We start from the raw sequence: 16,382 nt of genomic DNA, 5'->3' as shown, positions 1-16,382 counted from the left end.
AAACGTAATAGAGACTTTTAGTTGGAGGTTACAAGTTCAACTTGTAACTTGTAGTTAAAAGTTACAACTTCCAGTTGCTAACTAAAGGTCTTTAACTGCATGTCCGTTGAAACACATCTATATGATACACGGGTCATTGTCTTTCAGTGTTGATATCACAATTATTTTGATTTTGTCGGATCTGGACAAGCGAATACATTTATAATTAAGACTAAATACATATTTACACGTTGGAATATCACTATAAAAATTAAAATGTCAAAATAGTATGTCCCAGCATGTACTCCGAAAAATTTGCGCACTGGTATAATTATGCCCGTTTCATTACAAAATCTCGGCCGGCAAGGCCCCAGGTCTTGCATTGCAACAACCGCTCCAGCATGATGACCAGTCAGTAAATACAGAAAAGCGTTTGTCTTTATAATTCTCATGCCCAGGGTAGTCAGTGAGGGTATAGTATACCGGGACAGCACTAAGGGCTATATACACACCAGCAGCAGTAAGACTTCTGGATCGCAAAGTACTTTAATAAAGCCACCAAACAACTTCTGAGGCTATTCTTCATCAATATTCACCTCTGTTCTGTAAAGCAAAAAAGAAAGGAATAATATTTATAACATCGTCAGTGATCAAACTGATGAAATAAACTGTATAACAATACAAAACGGTGACGTAAATGAAATTACCTATATCGGGCCTACATGTTTAAACCTACCGCGCTATGAGACAGATCAGCCATTATTAATTCCACTCTTCACCACATACTAATGGCACTTGATTTCTGTTTCCGTCCGAATGTGTTGCAAAATTAGTGCTGTCACCGGGAAAATTTTCATTATCACTTTATGCTAATGTCACCTTAAGTGTCGTTAAACGCCCCATATGCCTTCGACTGCACTCACACCGGCCATTATGATAGCCGTAATTGGGAAAAGGTTTCCTCGCGTGCGGGAAAGCATTCTGTGCATTCAGTGAACGGTAAGGACTCGTCCATCAATATATCTTTTTACTTCATGTCCGATGTATGCTCTCCACTTTTCAAAGAACAAAATGTATGTTGAAGATTTAGCTTATTATAACCTTTATGTTACCAGGAGGGCCTATGGGAAATGTAACAATGACTAAATCCAACAAAAACAGTACATTAGACCAATTTAAAGGCTTATTCTCTCCTTATTCTGGATTAAGTGTTTTCCTAACACCACAATAGTTCGAAGGTTTAAAAACACATTCTTGACACATTGACTTAACAAGAACTGGATAGAATGCAGCTGTGGAATTATTGCATTTTATCCCTATAATAACGCAACATAATTTTTGTTTATCCTTTAATACAGGTTTATATATTGTTGTATGACAGGACACAAATTACGGAAATACATCTACATTTACAAATTTACATAACAGTTGGGACTAATGTAACATATATTAGTCCCAACCCATAGTGATGTTTTTTAATATATTCATAGGTTACTTTGAAAGCTGGCAGTATTGTAAAATTCTTCTGTGACCATGCTACAGGCTGTTCCCAACGCACAGATGGCAGCCTTACAGCATATGAAAACAAAACCATGGTGCGTGACGTAGCCTATCCCGTTGCGAATGTTGTGTGTGTCGGATGATGTACCGAACGTTGTGTCTAACTGCGAAGCTGAGAAGCATGCGCCTGTGGTGTCCTTTACAGTCACGTGACTAGGTCAGAATTCAGTCCCAGCTTCCACATCTTGCAGGCTCTGGTTCGTGATCGAGGTTAGCGAAGTAGGACAGACAACACGTCTGACATAACAAACGTCGTTAAAGCCACGTGTGACAGTTTTAACTGGTGCACTTGTCTTGATGAGCCAGAAGGGTCAGTCTCACAACTGTCGGGGTAGAAGTTTTTCCAGGACCCGGTGCGCTATTCACGCTTGTTGACGTTGACCACGGTGGCGTGACTTTACGATCATCATGGCAGAATCAGGTGACGATCGATCGATAGACATATTAAAATATCGGATGAGCATTGTTTCTGGATTTTATGGGTGCAATGTGTAGCCTGATATTATACTTTTTTGTTGTAGGATTTTCCTAGCATCGCATCATTTCATCTTAGCGGGACCTCCGTGGCCGAGTGGGGTAGCACGCCAGCGAGGCACAATGGCCCAAGAGCATCTTAACAATACGGTGGTCGTTAGTTTAAGTCCAGCTCATGCTGGCTTACTCTGCGGCCACACGTGGATTTCCCCCAGGCTCTGCCGGTTTCCCCAACCATAACCGTCTTATAACTGAAATATTCTTGAGTATGGCGTAAAACAAGAATCAAATAAATAAATTTTATTTTAGCTGGCGATACTATACATATAACTGATATAAATATGCGCGCGGTACCGGCACATCTACATAATAGGCCTACTATCTAGTTAATATATGTGTGTATAAGGCCATGGTCATATGTCATCACGTGGCATCCTGGTAATAGTTTCGCCATGACAGGGCCGACTGTTTTGGCTAGCTGCCCCATTCAGCACTCTCTAGAACAATGGGACGATAGTTGGCCTTGACTGTGTAAGAGATAAGAGGGTAAAAAATTGTAATTGTATCATTTTTGAACCCCCCCCCCCCCCCACGTATGATCAGCACTACAAAAACAATGGAAACAGTTTTTTTATTTGCCTGTGATGAGGTGGAATGTATTATTGTGTGGCATTTTTGTCTGTTGGTGCATCTGCTAAATGTGAACATGGTCTGCATGTTCTGTCAGTGTTAATTTTTAGTGGATACATGTTTACCATACTTCACCTAATGAGTTTGGCCTGTAAAAATGCGCTTTTTGTAAACACATTAATACCTTTTTGTGATGTTTTGTGATTTGTCAGTTCTTGGCTAAGGATGGTGGTTTTTACTGCAGAAACTACAGGTTAGCTCCAACCATAAAGCCTGATAGGTGAAAAATAATTTTTGGAGTACAGCATTTAAACATTAATTAAATAATAAATAAATTACTGAGGTAATAATGAGTAAATTTGTCCTAAAAATTGATTTTTAAAATCAAATGAAGGCCATTAAATAGTATTTTTGCCACTGACACTTACATTTTTCCTGTAGGATATCATATACCCTCCAAACAAACTTCTAAACACCATTCTAAGGTCTCTCATAATGAGGTAAACTGAGTAACTAAGTTAGTCGTAGAAGGAAATTTTAGGTATAATATGCTGTTTTGACATCATATTTCTTTGTCACTCACCTTTGACACTTTGGAAATCTTATTCTTTTATAGGTAAAGGGATTAAAACATGTACAAAGAAATAACTCAAAAGAATTAACCCATTAAATATAAATTAGGAATTAGAGGTTACATGTATTAAAAAAGAGGAGGGGCCTCCGTGGCTCAGTTTCTTAGCGCTCTAGCGCAGCGTAATGACCCAAGAGTCTCTCACCAATGCAGTCGCTGTGAGTTCAAGTCCAGCTCATGCTGGCTTCCTCTCCGGCCGTACGTGGGAAGATCTGACAGCAACCTACGGCATAAAACACCAATCAAATAAATAAATAAAAAAAGAGGACAGCACAACTTTTTTGGTCATGCTTGGTCGACGCTGTCACCGTTCAGCTAGTCTCTTCCACTAGAGATCACCAAGGAAAACTGACTCTCTGGTCAGTGCTCCTTCAGATTCAGGCAAGCTGACCTGTAGTGCTTGATATCACCCAAAATCGGATTGGTGAACAGCAACCAGGGAAATTGCACCTCATAGAGACTATTAGGGTCTGATTCTGCAAAGCCAGTTTTGACATATAGACAAAATTTTATATTTGGTTATATACATGTAGATTGTTTTGGGACTGTAGAATCATCCATGTTGTCATCAGACATTTGTGTCAAAATTGCATTTTACAGTACCTAAAAGTAAATATTGTGACGAGGTTTATTAATTTGGACTGACTGTGTGAATAGGGTGTTCTGGGCTAATTCCACAAAGCAAGTTCTGACTTTAGGTCATTTTACATGTAGTCAGTTATTTAGAACTGTGATGTGTGAATATTTCTGGATTTCAGTTCAGTAAATTTTTTGTTGTTTTTTCAGAAGTTCGCTCTGAGATGCGTGAGTATTGGAAGGAGCACTCCAAGGAGTCCTCAGCTAAGGAGATGATGTTAGACTCCAAGGGAGAGCTCCTTGTGACGGCAGAGGTCGATGAGATCATGTCTTATCTCCCTCCATTAAGCAACAAGGATGTTATCGAACTTGGTGCAGGAATAGGGTTAGTTATTTGTTTATCTGAGTCTCCAGTAAGGCTAGAGAAAGGTTTAAGGTTGGAGAGAATTGAACAGTGCACCTTGTCAGGTATAATATTTGAAAAACCGCTGTTATAGTTAAAGCTGCAGCAGAACCTAGCTGGATTTGAACTTACAACCTGTCTGGTCGATGGCTGTAGTCTAGGGTTCTGGGAGGCTTCATAGGGTGAGTCAGTGACACATGTGTATACATGTATATCCTCATTGCTAATGGATGTCTCAAATTATTCAAAACTTTAATCATCCTGATAAAAATTTGACTGATCAGTTTTTTTCAAGAATTGCTTCAAAGATGACTTCCGTAAGAAGATATATGGTATGGTACGTAGAACTTACTTATGAAATGTAACATTTGTCAGTTGACATTTCTAACTGATCAAGTCTGTATGTTCTAATCCTTATTGGTGGTACATGTATTGCCATTCTGATGACATGATATGCTCTTAGCTAAAGCCACAAAATTTGGTGTTTGGGGAAAAAATGTGAAAAAAAAGGACACAAATCAGCATCATTTGTTAATATGAATATTTGATTTTTTTTGTAGGCGTTACACTGGCCTTCTGGCTGAGAAATGCAAGTCTCTTGTCGCAGTGGATTTCATGGAAGGTTTCCTGAAGAAGAATAAGGAGTTGAATTGTCACCATGGCAATATTAATTACAAGTGTGTGGATGTTACAAAGTTGGAGTTGCCACTGGTCAGGTGGGTGCTTAATTGATCAATATAGAGGACATGTAATTAAACAAATGATGAAGTATTTAAAAGAAAACACTATGCTAAATGCATGTATGCATCAATTAAGTATCCCACATAAAGTTTATAAAGCTTATTTCTTTATTATTTTTTGTGATGTTGCATAACCGATCTAACAATTCAGAGTAAGAAAAACTGCGCACATTTTAAAAAATCAAAAGCCAATTAGATGTGAGTTATTTCTATAACCCGAAACACAGCTGTTTCTGCTGACATCACGCAATGCCCTGGTTTTGCCGTTTAACCTTACAAAGTGAACCATGAGTGATGAGGAATTGTGTTTCTGGAAGCTCTATCATGGCGTATCTCATGTCCTCATGAGAAATCTAGATTAAAAGTTTATTTAAAGCATAACCAACCTCATTAGAAAAAAATGGATGTGAATGGTTTATATGGTCAAACAGCTAGGATTATATTAATTGTTGGTCTTTCTTTTAAAGCATTGTCTGGAACAGTTCATAGAATAAATGCTGTGATGTAAATTAAGCAGTCAAGTGGCCATACTTTCACCAGATGGGCATGACCAGTGTCAGTAATCAGCTACTGTGGTTGATCAGTTTACTTTGTCAGTAGTGGTCTTCTGTATTTATAGTTATTTTTAATGACCTTGGAAGAAAACAATTCGCTAAATATCTCTCTATTATCCTAAAGTTTCCTACATTATCCAGCGCTGACCTTGTCTTCTCCAACTGGTTGATGATGTACCTCAGTGATGATGAAGTGAAAGCCCTGGTTGCCAGTCAGTTGTCATGGTTACGAGAAGGAGGATACTGTTTTGCTCGTGAATCTTGCTTTAGGCAATCAGGTGCATCTTGTTTTCATTATTACATCAGTTCTTAAAGTCATTCATAAGTGTTAAAGTCATGTGACTCTTCTTCTTTGCATGTGCAAAGGAAATTTATTGTTATATGTCATGATTTTGACATTTAATGAGATTGCTACGCATCCAGACAGTGTGAGAGAGATTTTAATTCCTTAATTGAAGTACCTGCGCAGAAAGGAGCAGAATTTACAAAAATGACAAGATCATTATTTGGGATTAAGTTGGCCAGTTATTAGCAATGACAGATTTTTGACAGGTTGTGCAGAATGTTTTATGACCCTGGTGCCTCTCACAAATATGGTTGTTGTGAGTTCAAGTCTAGCTCATGCTGGCTTCCTCTCCGGCGGTAAGTGGGACTGTGAATGGTCGTGGGTCTCCCCCGGGCTCTGCCCAGTTACCTCCCACCATAATGCTGGCCGCTGTTGTATAAGTGAAATATTCTTGAGTGCAGCGTAAAACACCAATCAAATAAATAAATAGATAACAAAATAACGTATTTGTATTGACACTGTACATGTGTCTTTCATAGCTCTTTCAGTGCTATGTTATGATGCATACACCTCACAGCGCATGTGGTGCTCTCTTCGTTCACTTCACATCACTGCCACCTCAAAACAAGCTTGACCTATGAAGCCTGTGCAACACACGTGTAGACTTGTTTAGACTTAGCCTCACAATGGATATCCTCATGCAGGACTACGTGTAGATAGTCAGCAGTCATCAATAATATTGTTTCAGATGTTAGTTGGAACCATGCATAAGTAATACATAGAGAGAATGTATGTGTATGAAGTATTCTTAGAAATAAAGGCAAAGACAGAGTATTTGTGTTTTCTGACATCACTTCCTGCTTCATCACCATGACCCCAATGACCTTGGCGCTCTTCAAGGCAAGCAAAATGTGTCTAACTGTAACAACCTCAACAGAGATGTCATGTGGCAATAACTGGAATTTGCTCAAACTTCACTACTTCTCAGTTACAAGTTGAAATTCTTGTCATAATAAGTCAGCTTACAAAACACGTTTAGATTTATATCTCACGTGTGCAAATGTATGGAATACATATTTATTTCTTATAATTTAGGCACTAACTGTTTTAATTCTGATACAAATTGGTTGAATTTCTGTGTTATTAACCCAGAGAAATCTTGGTTTGCTTCCTGTCAGGTGATTTGACGCGATCATTTAACCCGTCTAAGTACCGAGCTCCTGCAGATTATGAGAGGCTGTTTAGATCCGTCAGTTTGCCTACAGAGGACGACCAGGGAGTGTACATATTTGAGTTGGTTCTTTCCAAGTCTGTGGATGCGTATATCAGGGTGGGTATCATACAACCTTAATTCCTCAACCTGTTCACATATGAAAGGGCAATTTTCAGTGCCATTTGTCAACATTTTTAATTTGATTTGAGAGACAGTACTGCGTTGGTTGGGCTCACCAGTTTCAGAGCTTCAGAACAAAAAGTATAATTTTCCCAGCCTACACAGAATAATGCCTTCAGATGTGCTTGAATAAACTCCTTGCAAACATGCGAAAAGGTTGAAGAATTTGTTCTTCAATTAGGTTCAATTAAATTGGTTCATACTCATTCATAAGAATCCAAAGCAAAGAACATAACAGAATTTAGTCAAGTAACAGCTCATTTTTATCATTATAAAATTTTTAAGATTTCTTTATACATTGTTTGGTGTAAATTGTGAGTCACAGAAAATCGTCTACTATATAGTCATAAGGTATAACGTGTAAAATGTCTCACTATATTCCAAGTCATTTACTACATAGTCCTATGGTATAACGTGTAAAATGTCCAGTCATTCCCAGACATGCAAATGTCTCGGTATATTCCCAGTTATTTACTACATAGTCATAAGGTATAACGTGTAAAATGTCTCACTATATTCCAAGTTATTTACTACATAGTCATAAGGTATAACATGTAAAATGTCTCACTATATTCCAAGTCATTTACTACATAGTTGCATGGTACAACATGTAAAATGTCTCGCTGTGTTCAAAATCATTTTCTACATACATGTAGTCATATGGTGTAACTTATAAAATGTCTAACAATATTCCTGCAGTGCATCGTTTGTGTTGCAGCTGAAAAACAACAACAGTCAGATTGTGTGGTTACTGCAGAAGGTGAGGGTAGGGAAAGAGCGTTACCAGGGTTACCACACATTCCAGCAATTTCTTGACAGTCGACAGTATTCTAAGGAAAGCATTTTACGTTACGAGAAAGTCTTTGGGCAGAATTTTGTCAGTACTGGTGGACTGAAAACAACACAGGTAAATGCTATTCTGGACTTTTATGTTTGTTAGAATATTTTGTGTATATTTAAATACCCGTCGTCCAAGTTAAAGTCTTGATAAAGAACATAAATAGGACTGATGGGATTACATGTATGTGTGTCACAATCACTTCTGCAATTGACTTGTAAGTGTATACATTAATAGATTGTGTCCTTTTTCATCAGGAGTTTGTGAGTATGCTGGATCTGAAGAAGGGACAGAAAGTGTTAGATGTTGGTGCTGGCATTGGGGGCTCAGCCTTTTACATGGCCAAGGTGTGTATTGTAAACAGATCTCAGGTGTGTACCATATATCAGGTACGGTTTAGCCGAAAATTCCTGGCCGTAAAGTTTAGCCGATTTGAGTTGGGGGAAGGATGATAGGGAAGAGTGGTCAGCTCTGGTCAGTAATCCCCAGTGTTGGTCTGCATGATGACCCTTGCCACATGGGGTAGACTCCCCGGGCATGGACTGAGAGAAGGGTGATTATACACCCACTAGTCCATCTTGACCGTCATTAAAATGTTGTTTGTTACCGCGCAACAAGCCATTGGTCTCAAGGTTAGGTTTGTTGGTTGTAGAAAAATTTTAACTTGCGGTAAATGATCTAAAATTTTGCCCATCGGTAACTTCCGCACAGTCTGAGTTGAGGGCAGCATGACATGTGAGATATGCAGCATGCCATTGTTTTTTGAGTAATGATGACATTGCCCGATGCAATGGGTTCTAATCATTGAAACCAGGCTTATGGACTTACGAATTAGAAAAAGTGTTCTAACTTCACTTTCCTTGCAGTAATACAGACTTCCAACATACCCATGTGTAAAGCTTGGATTGTTACTTGTAACTGACTGAAGGCAATTTTGGTAACGAGTATGACTGATTTTACAGACAGCTGAATATAGGCGACTCTAGAAAAGAAATTGACAGTAGTATGTAGACTCGGAACTGAGTCAACGTGTGTAGACTAATATGGCACTAGTATGCAGACTCTAAACATGGTCCATGGATGTAGACTATAATGATAGCACAGTCGGGTTCAGGAGGCGGTAGATCCAGGGTCAATTCTGGGTCGGGTCATACTTAAGACCTGAAAGAGGAAGGTGTAGCTTCCTCACGTGGCATCAAGCATTAAAGGGATAAGGCAACGACTGGTTGACCCGTATCAGCATAATGGCTCTGGTGGCGCGGCTTAATTGCCTTCGGTAAGTCGTCTCAATGAAGCAGCACTAGATAAAAGAGCGGTGGAAATCTGTCCTGCAATAAGGAGGCACATTACATGCACTCTAAGGACTCCTTCGTTGTCATATAACTGAAAAATCGTCAAGTACAACGTTAAACCCCAAGCACTCACTCATTCACACTCTCCGGGTATATCTTGATTGTTTTTAGACGAGATCACTTATGTTTCAGGAGTATGGAGTGAATGTCTTGGGTGTGGACTTGAGTTCAAACATGATCAGCATAGCCCTAGAGAGAGTGGAGCAGATGGCAGGGGATAAGGTGGGTCAGGGCAGTAGATGCTTTCTTTGTATATGTGGTGTTAATCATGACAATCAGCATCTTTTCAGATAATCTGCAGAACTAACAACATTTCATTTTTTACTCAACCTTCACTGTGCAGTGTTCTATTTTTTTATTTGTGTTTTCTCGTGAGTTTGTGCAGTTGAACAAGTTTAAGCAATGTTTCTAGGTGTAGCCCTTCACGTGTGTATACTGTTTGACGTCGTGCATGACGTCGTGTTAGAGATTATGTCTTGTTGCCTGACGTAGGAATGTTTTAAGTTGACTAAACTTGTATTGTGACATCATCCTGCAGAGATGTGGGATTTTTTGGTGTCATGATGTTTGGGTGTGAAATATCAAAACAATAACAAAAATTGGATGTACCTGAATGAAATGTCACTCATATTTACCAGGTATATAAAAAATGAAAATGCCATGTTTGACTGGCTGATAAACATAACAGCTAAAGTGCTCCTACAGTGTATACCTGTTGACGAGAGTAACAGGAATAGTGCTTCCCATGCCTGTTGACGAGCATAACAGGTGCAGTGCTCCCCATACCTGTTGACATGCATCACAGCTGCAGTGCTCCCCATACATGGTGACAAGCATAACAGGTGCAGTGCTCCCCATACCTGTTGACATGCGTAACAGCTGCAATGCTACCTATACATGGTGACAAGCATAACAGGTGCAGTGCTACCCATACCTGTTGACATGCGTAACAGCTGCAATGCTACCCATACATGGTGACAAGCATAACAGGTGCAGTGCTCCCCATATCTGTTGACATGCGTAACAGCTGCAATGCTACCTATACATGGTGACAAGCATAACAGGTGCAGTGCTCCCCATACCTGTTGACATGCATCACAGCTGCAGTGCTCCCCATACATGGTGACAAGCATAACAGGTGCAGTGCTCCCCATACCTGTTGACATGCGTAACAGCTGCAATGCTACCTATACATGGTGACAAGCATAACAGGTGCAGTGCTACCCATACCTGTTGACATGCGTAACAGCTGCAATGCTACCCATACATGGTGACAAGCATAACAGGTGCAGTGCTACCCATACCTGTTGACATGCGTAACAGCTGCAATGCTACCTATACATGGTGACAAGCATAACAGGTGCAGTGCTCCCCATACCTGTTGACATGCGTCACAGCTGCAATGCTCCCCATACATGGTGACAAGCATAACAGGTGCAGTGCTCCCCATACCTGTTGACATGCGTAACAGCTGCAATGCTACCTATACATGGTGACAAGCATAACAGGTGCAGTGCTCCCCATACCTGTTGACATGCGTAACAGCTGCAATGCTACCCATACATGGTGACAAGCATAACAGGTGCAGTGCTCCCCATACCTGTTGACATGCGTAACAGGTGCAGTGCTACCCATACATGGTGACAAGTATAACAGCTGCAGTGCTCCCCATACCTGTTGACATGCGTAACAGCTGCAATGCTACCTATACATGGTGACAAGCATAACAGCTGCAGTGCTCCCCATACCTGTTGACATACGTAACAACTGCAATGCTCCCCACACCTGTTGACATGCATCACAGCTGCAGTGCTCCCCATACCTGTTGACATGCATAACAGCTGCAGTACTCCTCATACTAGTTGACAAGATGACCAGTATGAAACATCAAACATTCAACTCCATAGTACCAAGTGTGTTTCATTTAAATGTAACCTTTTGATTGATTTGCTCATATTAACATCAGAATTCGTCTTATTTAGTCGCAGGTGAAGTTTGAAGTGGCAGATGTAACAAAGAGGCAGTACCCCTGTGATAGTTTTGATGTTATCTACAGTCGAGACACCATCCTTCATATCCAGGACAAGCCAGCCCTGTTCAGCAAGTTTTATGTGAGTGCACTGTAACAACTCTTTCATCTTTTTGTTCATGTTTACAATTCATTTCAATTCCTTATTTGGAATTTGCGAGGTTGAATTGTTAGACAGAACATCAAAACAAAAGTATTAATCCCTTACCATGTGGTTCAAGGAGGAACATCTTTCACCATAGTCTGTGCGTTGGTTAACTTTTTAAATTTTCTATTAACTTTCACAAGCTCTGAACTTTCTTCAGGCCAGATTATCCCATTTTCTTTTTGCATGTTCTTTGGATTTTATATTTTTATATTACAATGTAAGTGGTAAAAAAAATGGTGAATAGGACCTAATACTACTAGTATGTATGAACTATGAAACAGACTATCGACCATGACTGATAATTCTAACTTACCTCCAAAGACTTGAATACTAAAAGCAATGGCAAAACAGTTGCCATCCTCATCATGGACGCCGAGATGGTTCCATTTCACTAATAAAATAGGGAGGCTGGGTTGTGTTGTCAGAAGGTCTGATATCTTCAAAATCTGACAGTTCACATTTTCTGAGGACAAATGCAAATTTAATTTACATATAATTGGTGAGGCAGTTAAGTTTAAAGGTGAAATATTTACCATTGTCAACTTCATGTGGCCAATAGGGGCATTTATCCTGTGTTTGAGATATAAAGAGGTGGCATCAAACAACAAGCAGCTAGGTACTATGTATGGATAAGCGCAGCATGGACAACGATGCGTTCTTTCAATGTCCTCTTACTAGTAACCCCTCCAAAAGCAGCGGATTGCTGGTATTACTTGCAGATGATGGGAGTGAACAGCTTGTGCTTGATGATGGCAGACATCTCCTGTGATACAGGACTCATTCCGTGGTACACAAACCACTGTCTCCGCCTCTCTGCAGTCAGTGTTCTGAACCACGCTCGTGTTGGAATACATGGGATAATGTCTGTATCTGGCCAGCGTAACAAGTCAAAACTGAGGACTTGCATACAGCTAGAGGCCATCTGAAGAACAACTCCGATCTTTGAGCAGTGTTTTACACTCAACCGTTGTTTCCTCTCAATCGTCGGATGCCTCTGTGACGTGTGTCAGCTCGTCTGGCCCCATAACTATCGTCATCCAGACAGAGTGTGACCCGAGTTGAAGAAGTTAGTTTGCTGAAATCGGCTCCACATGGTCATTAAATCCTCGGCAATGCTACCATCTCAGGAAGCACCTTCCGGTTAAGCTTCCTCTGAATCTACAAGTTACTCCATCTTCGTCATGACGACAGATATCATGGTAGGCTTTCTCCACGGCTGTTGGTGGTGGCACAGGAGCTTTTGCTGTAGCCACGAGTATCTGAAAACTAACACATGATGGAGAACGTTGAGCATATGGTTGGATGTGGACATTTACTTTTGATTTTAGCGTGGCTGTCTGCTTCATATCTCACATATATGCTAGCTTTTGGGAACTTAGGCATACACACAAATCTCCGGGTGTATACAGAACACTCTGTTGTGTGTCAGCTAAGTTTTTAAGCGTATTTACGCCTGTACGCCCCTTATATGTAGCACAGCATAATTAAATATGCCGATGTTTATGTACAGAGCTGGCTGAAACCTGGTGGCAAGGTCATGATCTCGGACTATTGCTGTAAGGATGGGGAACTATCTGAGGAATACAAGGCCTATGTCAGACAGCGTGGCTACTTTGTGGTCAGCCCTCAGCAGTATGGACAGGTCAGTACTTGCTACTGTGATGTTAAGTATGCTTGTGGATTCCATGGTACCAATGGCACGAATTAGGCTTACTTCTGGTAACACTTCTGGTATTTAGGGTTAGATTCCTTTTAATGCATGAAAACAAAACTAGGAGCGGTGTAACTTTTGCAGTTTGCTGTTAGCAGCTGCATTTTTAACTGAGTTAAATCCCTACATGTAGATCACTGCTTAGGCCATTTGAGAGAAGGAATTTTGTAGATTCTCTTGATTCCGTTATTGACCTTGGTGGCAAGAAACATTGGACAGCACTGTCGTATGTAGCCTTACATGAAGTTCACTGTATGAAGATTGGTGGTTTTTCACCAGTGTGAGGAGTATGTGACATGTAAGAATGTTGGCCAGTATAAACTTGTCAAACGTCAGTTTATTCCAATCATACAACATTATACAGTCATTATGTCAGAAACCCTTGTGTATGTCAATATACAACAATCAAATAAATAAGTCAAAACGTGTAATAAAATGTTTTTTTGCACTCGCCAGTGTAAGACTAAATACATACTGTCCAGTAAACACATGCCATCAGTTAAACACATGCTGTCCAGTAAACACATGTCAGTTGAATGGGAATTTATATGTAAAATTGTACCTACCTGTTTACTATCCAGCTTATGTGTCTGTGTACATAATGAGGTAAGTCGTTTACATTTTGGGAGACAAAATATTTGCTGCTTTTATCAAGAATTTAGATATTTTTTTTCAATTACAACAATGTTTTCTTGTGTTTTGTCAGTTGTTAAATTCTGCTGGTTTCACTGCTGTTCGAACTGAAGACCGAACTGAGCAGTTTGTGGAGGTTTTGAAAGGGGAACTCTGTCAAACAGAAAAAAACAAGGAAGAATTCATAGCTGTGAGTTACAAGATAAACATCAGAGACGGTTTTGTAATAAATTTAGATGTCACTGGTTTCAACGTAACCAGTTTAAATCTGTTATACATGTATGCTGATACCAGATTGCAGCATTTTATAAACATTGCTGTATCTTTATGCATGATGGTATTGTGTGTCCTAGCTGTGGTGTAAAAAAAATCTTTAAATCATTTTGAGCCATTCTAGACAAGTGACTTCTAGCTAATTGCTACTAATTACACAATTACATGAACAATTACAGTGGAACCCTATAAACAAACCCTTTTTGTATAAAACCTTCCGTAATTGTTTTGTCATAATTCCTTATCATGGCATTAAACAGCTATCCAAAAGATAAATGGTTTGTCCATGTTGTGTTTGTGCAGGAGTTCACAGAGGATGGGTACAACACAATTGTGAATGGATGGAAAGACAAGCTACGTCGCTGTGGTATGGGGGACCAGAGATGGGCATTATTTTATGGGGAAAAGCCAGACTCCTCACAGCCCCAGTGATTTACCTGGTATTAACAGGTGCAATTTATACATAATGCATTGCCAAACCATTGTTTGATTTTATTCGTGTCTGTCTTTTATTATTATTGCTACAAAAGTATTTTTAACTTGTATTATTTATTTTAATCGCATTTTTGGCGCATTTAAAAAATTATCAGGCCTATGTTTTTTTGTTATATCCACCCCATTTGTTTCCTTTGTATTTGTGTACACCAATGGCCTTCTTTCCAAGTCCAAAACCAATCCAAAATAAAGCTACTTAAGCAGCAAGTTTCAAATCGGTATTTCCGGCCCACATGTCATCACTTCCGGGTACTTAAATGGTGTCTTTATGCACTGCGGATGTAGACAACTTATTATCAGAAATGTACATTCTTCCTGGCCATCAATATATTGATATGTACACTGTACTACATGTACATGTGCCAAATGTAGTAGTTCAGCCTTCGGACAATTTTTGAAGGACTCCTGAGTTATTTAACACAGGTGAACGATTTTCAGCATTACATACAGTACATATGTAGCCATTGTCACTCAACCATTTTTATCTTTACAACTGCAACAGTTTCCTGTCACTTATGCAAATATGGGGGTAATTGCGTTTTTCGCAATTTGCAACAACAGTATACATAGCAGGGAATGTTAAATAAGATCAGATTGGTTATCAGGATGTCAAATTATGTCAGGTAACATGTTTAGAAACTTTAAATTCAAATTTTTTGTTTTAGTTTGCAAAAATTTTGAAAAATGCAAAAAAGTGAGATTTCTTTTTGGTATGTCCTTCTTCCGGTCTGCAGACGTCGCTTCCTGTTATGTAAAATTAGTCATCTTGCCTTGAGATGTTGTTATGCCTTAAAATAATGTGTCTACCTTCATTTGTTAAGGAGAAATAATCATTTCCTGTTTTGAGGAAGTCTCTTTCAGTTTTGCAGAAATTGCATATTCGGAATCAGCATCCAAAACTGCTTCTGATAGACTATTTCCCATAGTAAGATTTTTAACCAAATTATTAAAATTAAATTATAGGAAAAAAACAAGTTTTTGGGTAAATGGTAGTAAAAGGTGTTTATATTTGAACCCACATTACAAAATCTGGCCATACAGATGTAAGAACTACATGTAATGGCCTGCTGCTTTTATATGGCAGGACTTACCCGGTACTTTTAATATTTTTTATGACCTGCCATAACTCAGGGTCAGTGAATACTTACAAGGAGGAAAATTTACTCTGTATTGTCGGTAATCTCCAGTGAAAAAATTGACTGTACTTAACGAAGCACCCATTCTTTCAAGTACTCTTGACCAACAACTATATTTTTCATGACTCCCCAAGATGATATAAAGTCAATCAGTATTTTATTGTAAGAAAATAAACTTAGAGGCATGAACATTTAGACTGTATAGTTGGTCATCTGCAACCAGCAGCCATTTGCTTACAAAGTTAACGGTTTATGGGTTTGAAGTACCATTAATCTTTTCTTGCGAACTTTCACAAATATTGGTAAAGTAATTTTTTCTTAACTTTTAAATCATAAAGAAACATTGCTATATGGTATTGCAAGCCAGTCTGTCATTTATGAAAAAAAAAAGGTAAGAGAAATTCAATTCACAAACTTTTGTGAAAGCCAGCCAACATGTAGGTCAGGGTGCATGTTTTCATACAGGATATGCACCTTTACAATCTTATAGTACATCTTACAGTGCTCGTACACACATTCCTTAATAAATGTGTTACACATA

General features: G+C 39.1%; 1 protein-coding gene across 2 annotated transcripts; it reads left to right on the top strand.

The window, feature by feature from the left end:
* The first annotated feature begins 1,559 nt into the window (after window positions 1-1,559).
* Window positions 1,560-16,382, top strand: LOC135475181 (uncharacterized). 2 transcript variants are annotated; one of them, XM_064754972.1, is made up of 12 exons: window positions 1,560-1,696; window positions 4,061-4,235; window positions 4,814-4,969; window positions 5,689-5,825; window positions 7,012-7,163; window positions 7,945-8,133; window positions 8,322-8,411; window positions 9,549-9,638; window positions 11,399-11,527; window positions 13,104-13,235; window positions 14,011-14,127; window positions 14,514-16,382. In XM_064754972.1, the coding sequence occupies exons 2-12, from the start codon at window positions 4,075-4,077 to the stop codon at window positions 14,640-14,642; spliced, it is 1,482 nt and encodes a 493-aa protein (XP_064611042.1). In that variant the 5' UTR covers window positions 1,560-1,696; window positions 4,061-4,074; the 3' UTR covers window positions 14,643-16,382. The 2 variants fall into 2 exon arrangements, with proteins under 2 accessions (XP_064611042.1, XP_064611040.1); XM_064754970.1 differs by lacking the exon at window positions 1,560-1,696 and adding an exon at window positions 1,713-1,960.

Source organism: Liolophura sinensis, chromosome 9 (assembly GCF_032854445.1).
Source record: "Liolophura sinensis isolate JHLJ2023 chromosome 9, CUHK_Ljap_v2, whole genome shotgun sequence".
NCBI lineage: Eukaryota > Metazoa > Mollusca > Polyplacophora > Chitonida > Chitonidae > Liolophura > Liolophura sinensis.
Note: the sequence above shows the minus strand (reverse complement) of the source record. Positions and strands in the feature narration are given on the sequence as shown.

Excerpts from the sequence above, each read along its gene's own strand:
- LOC135475181 (XM_064754970.1), top strand. Across the intron at positions 8,134-8,321 it reads GTGGACTGAAAACAACACAG|GAGTTTGTGAGTATGCTGGA; the intron begins GTAAATGCTATT and ends CTTTTTCATCAG. Across the intron at positions 11,528-13,103 it reads CCCTGTTCAGCAAGTTTTAT|AGCTGGCTGAAACCTGGTGG; the intron begins GTGAGTGCACTG and ends GTTTATGTACAG.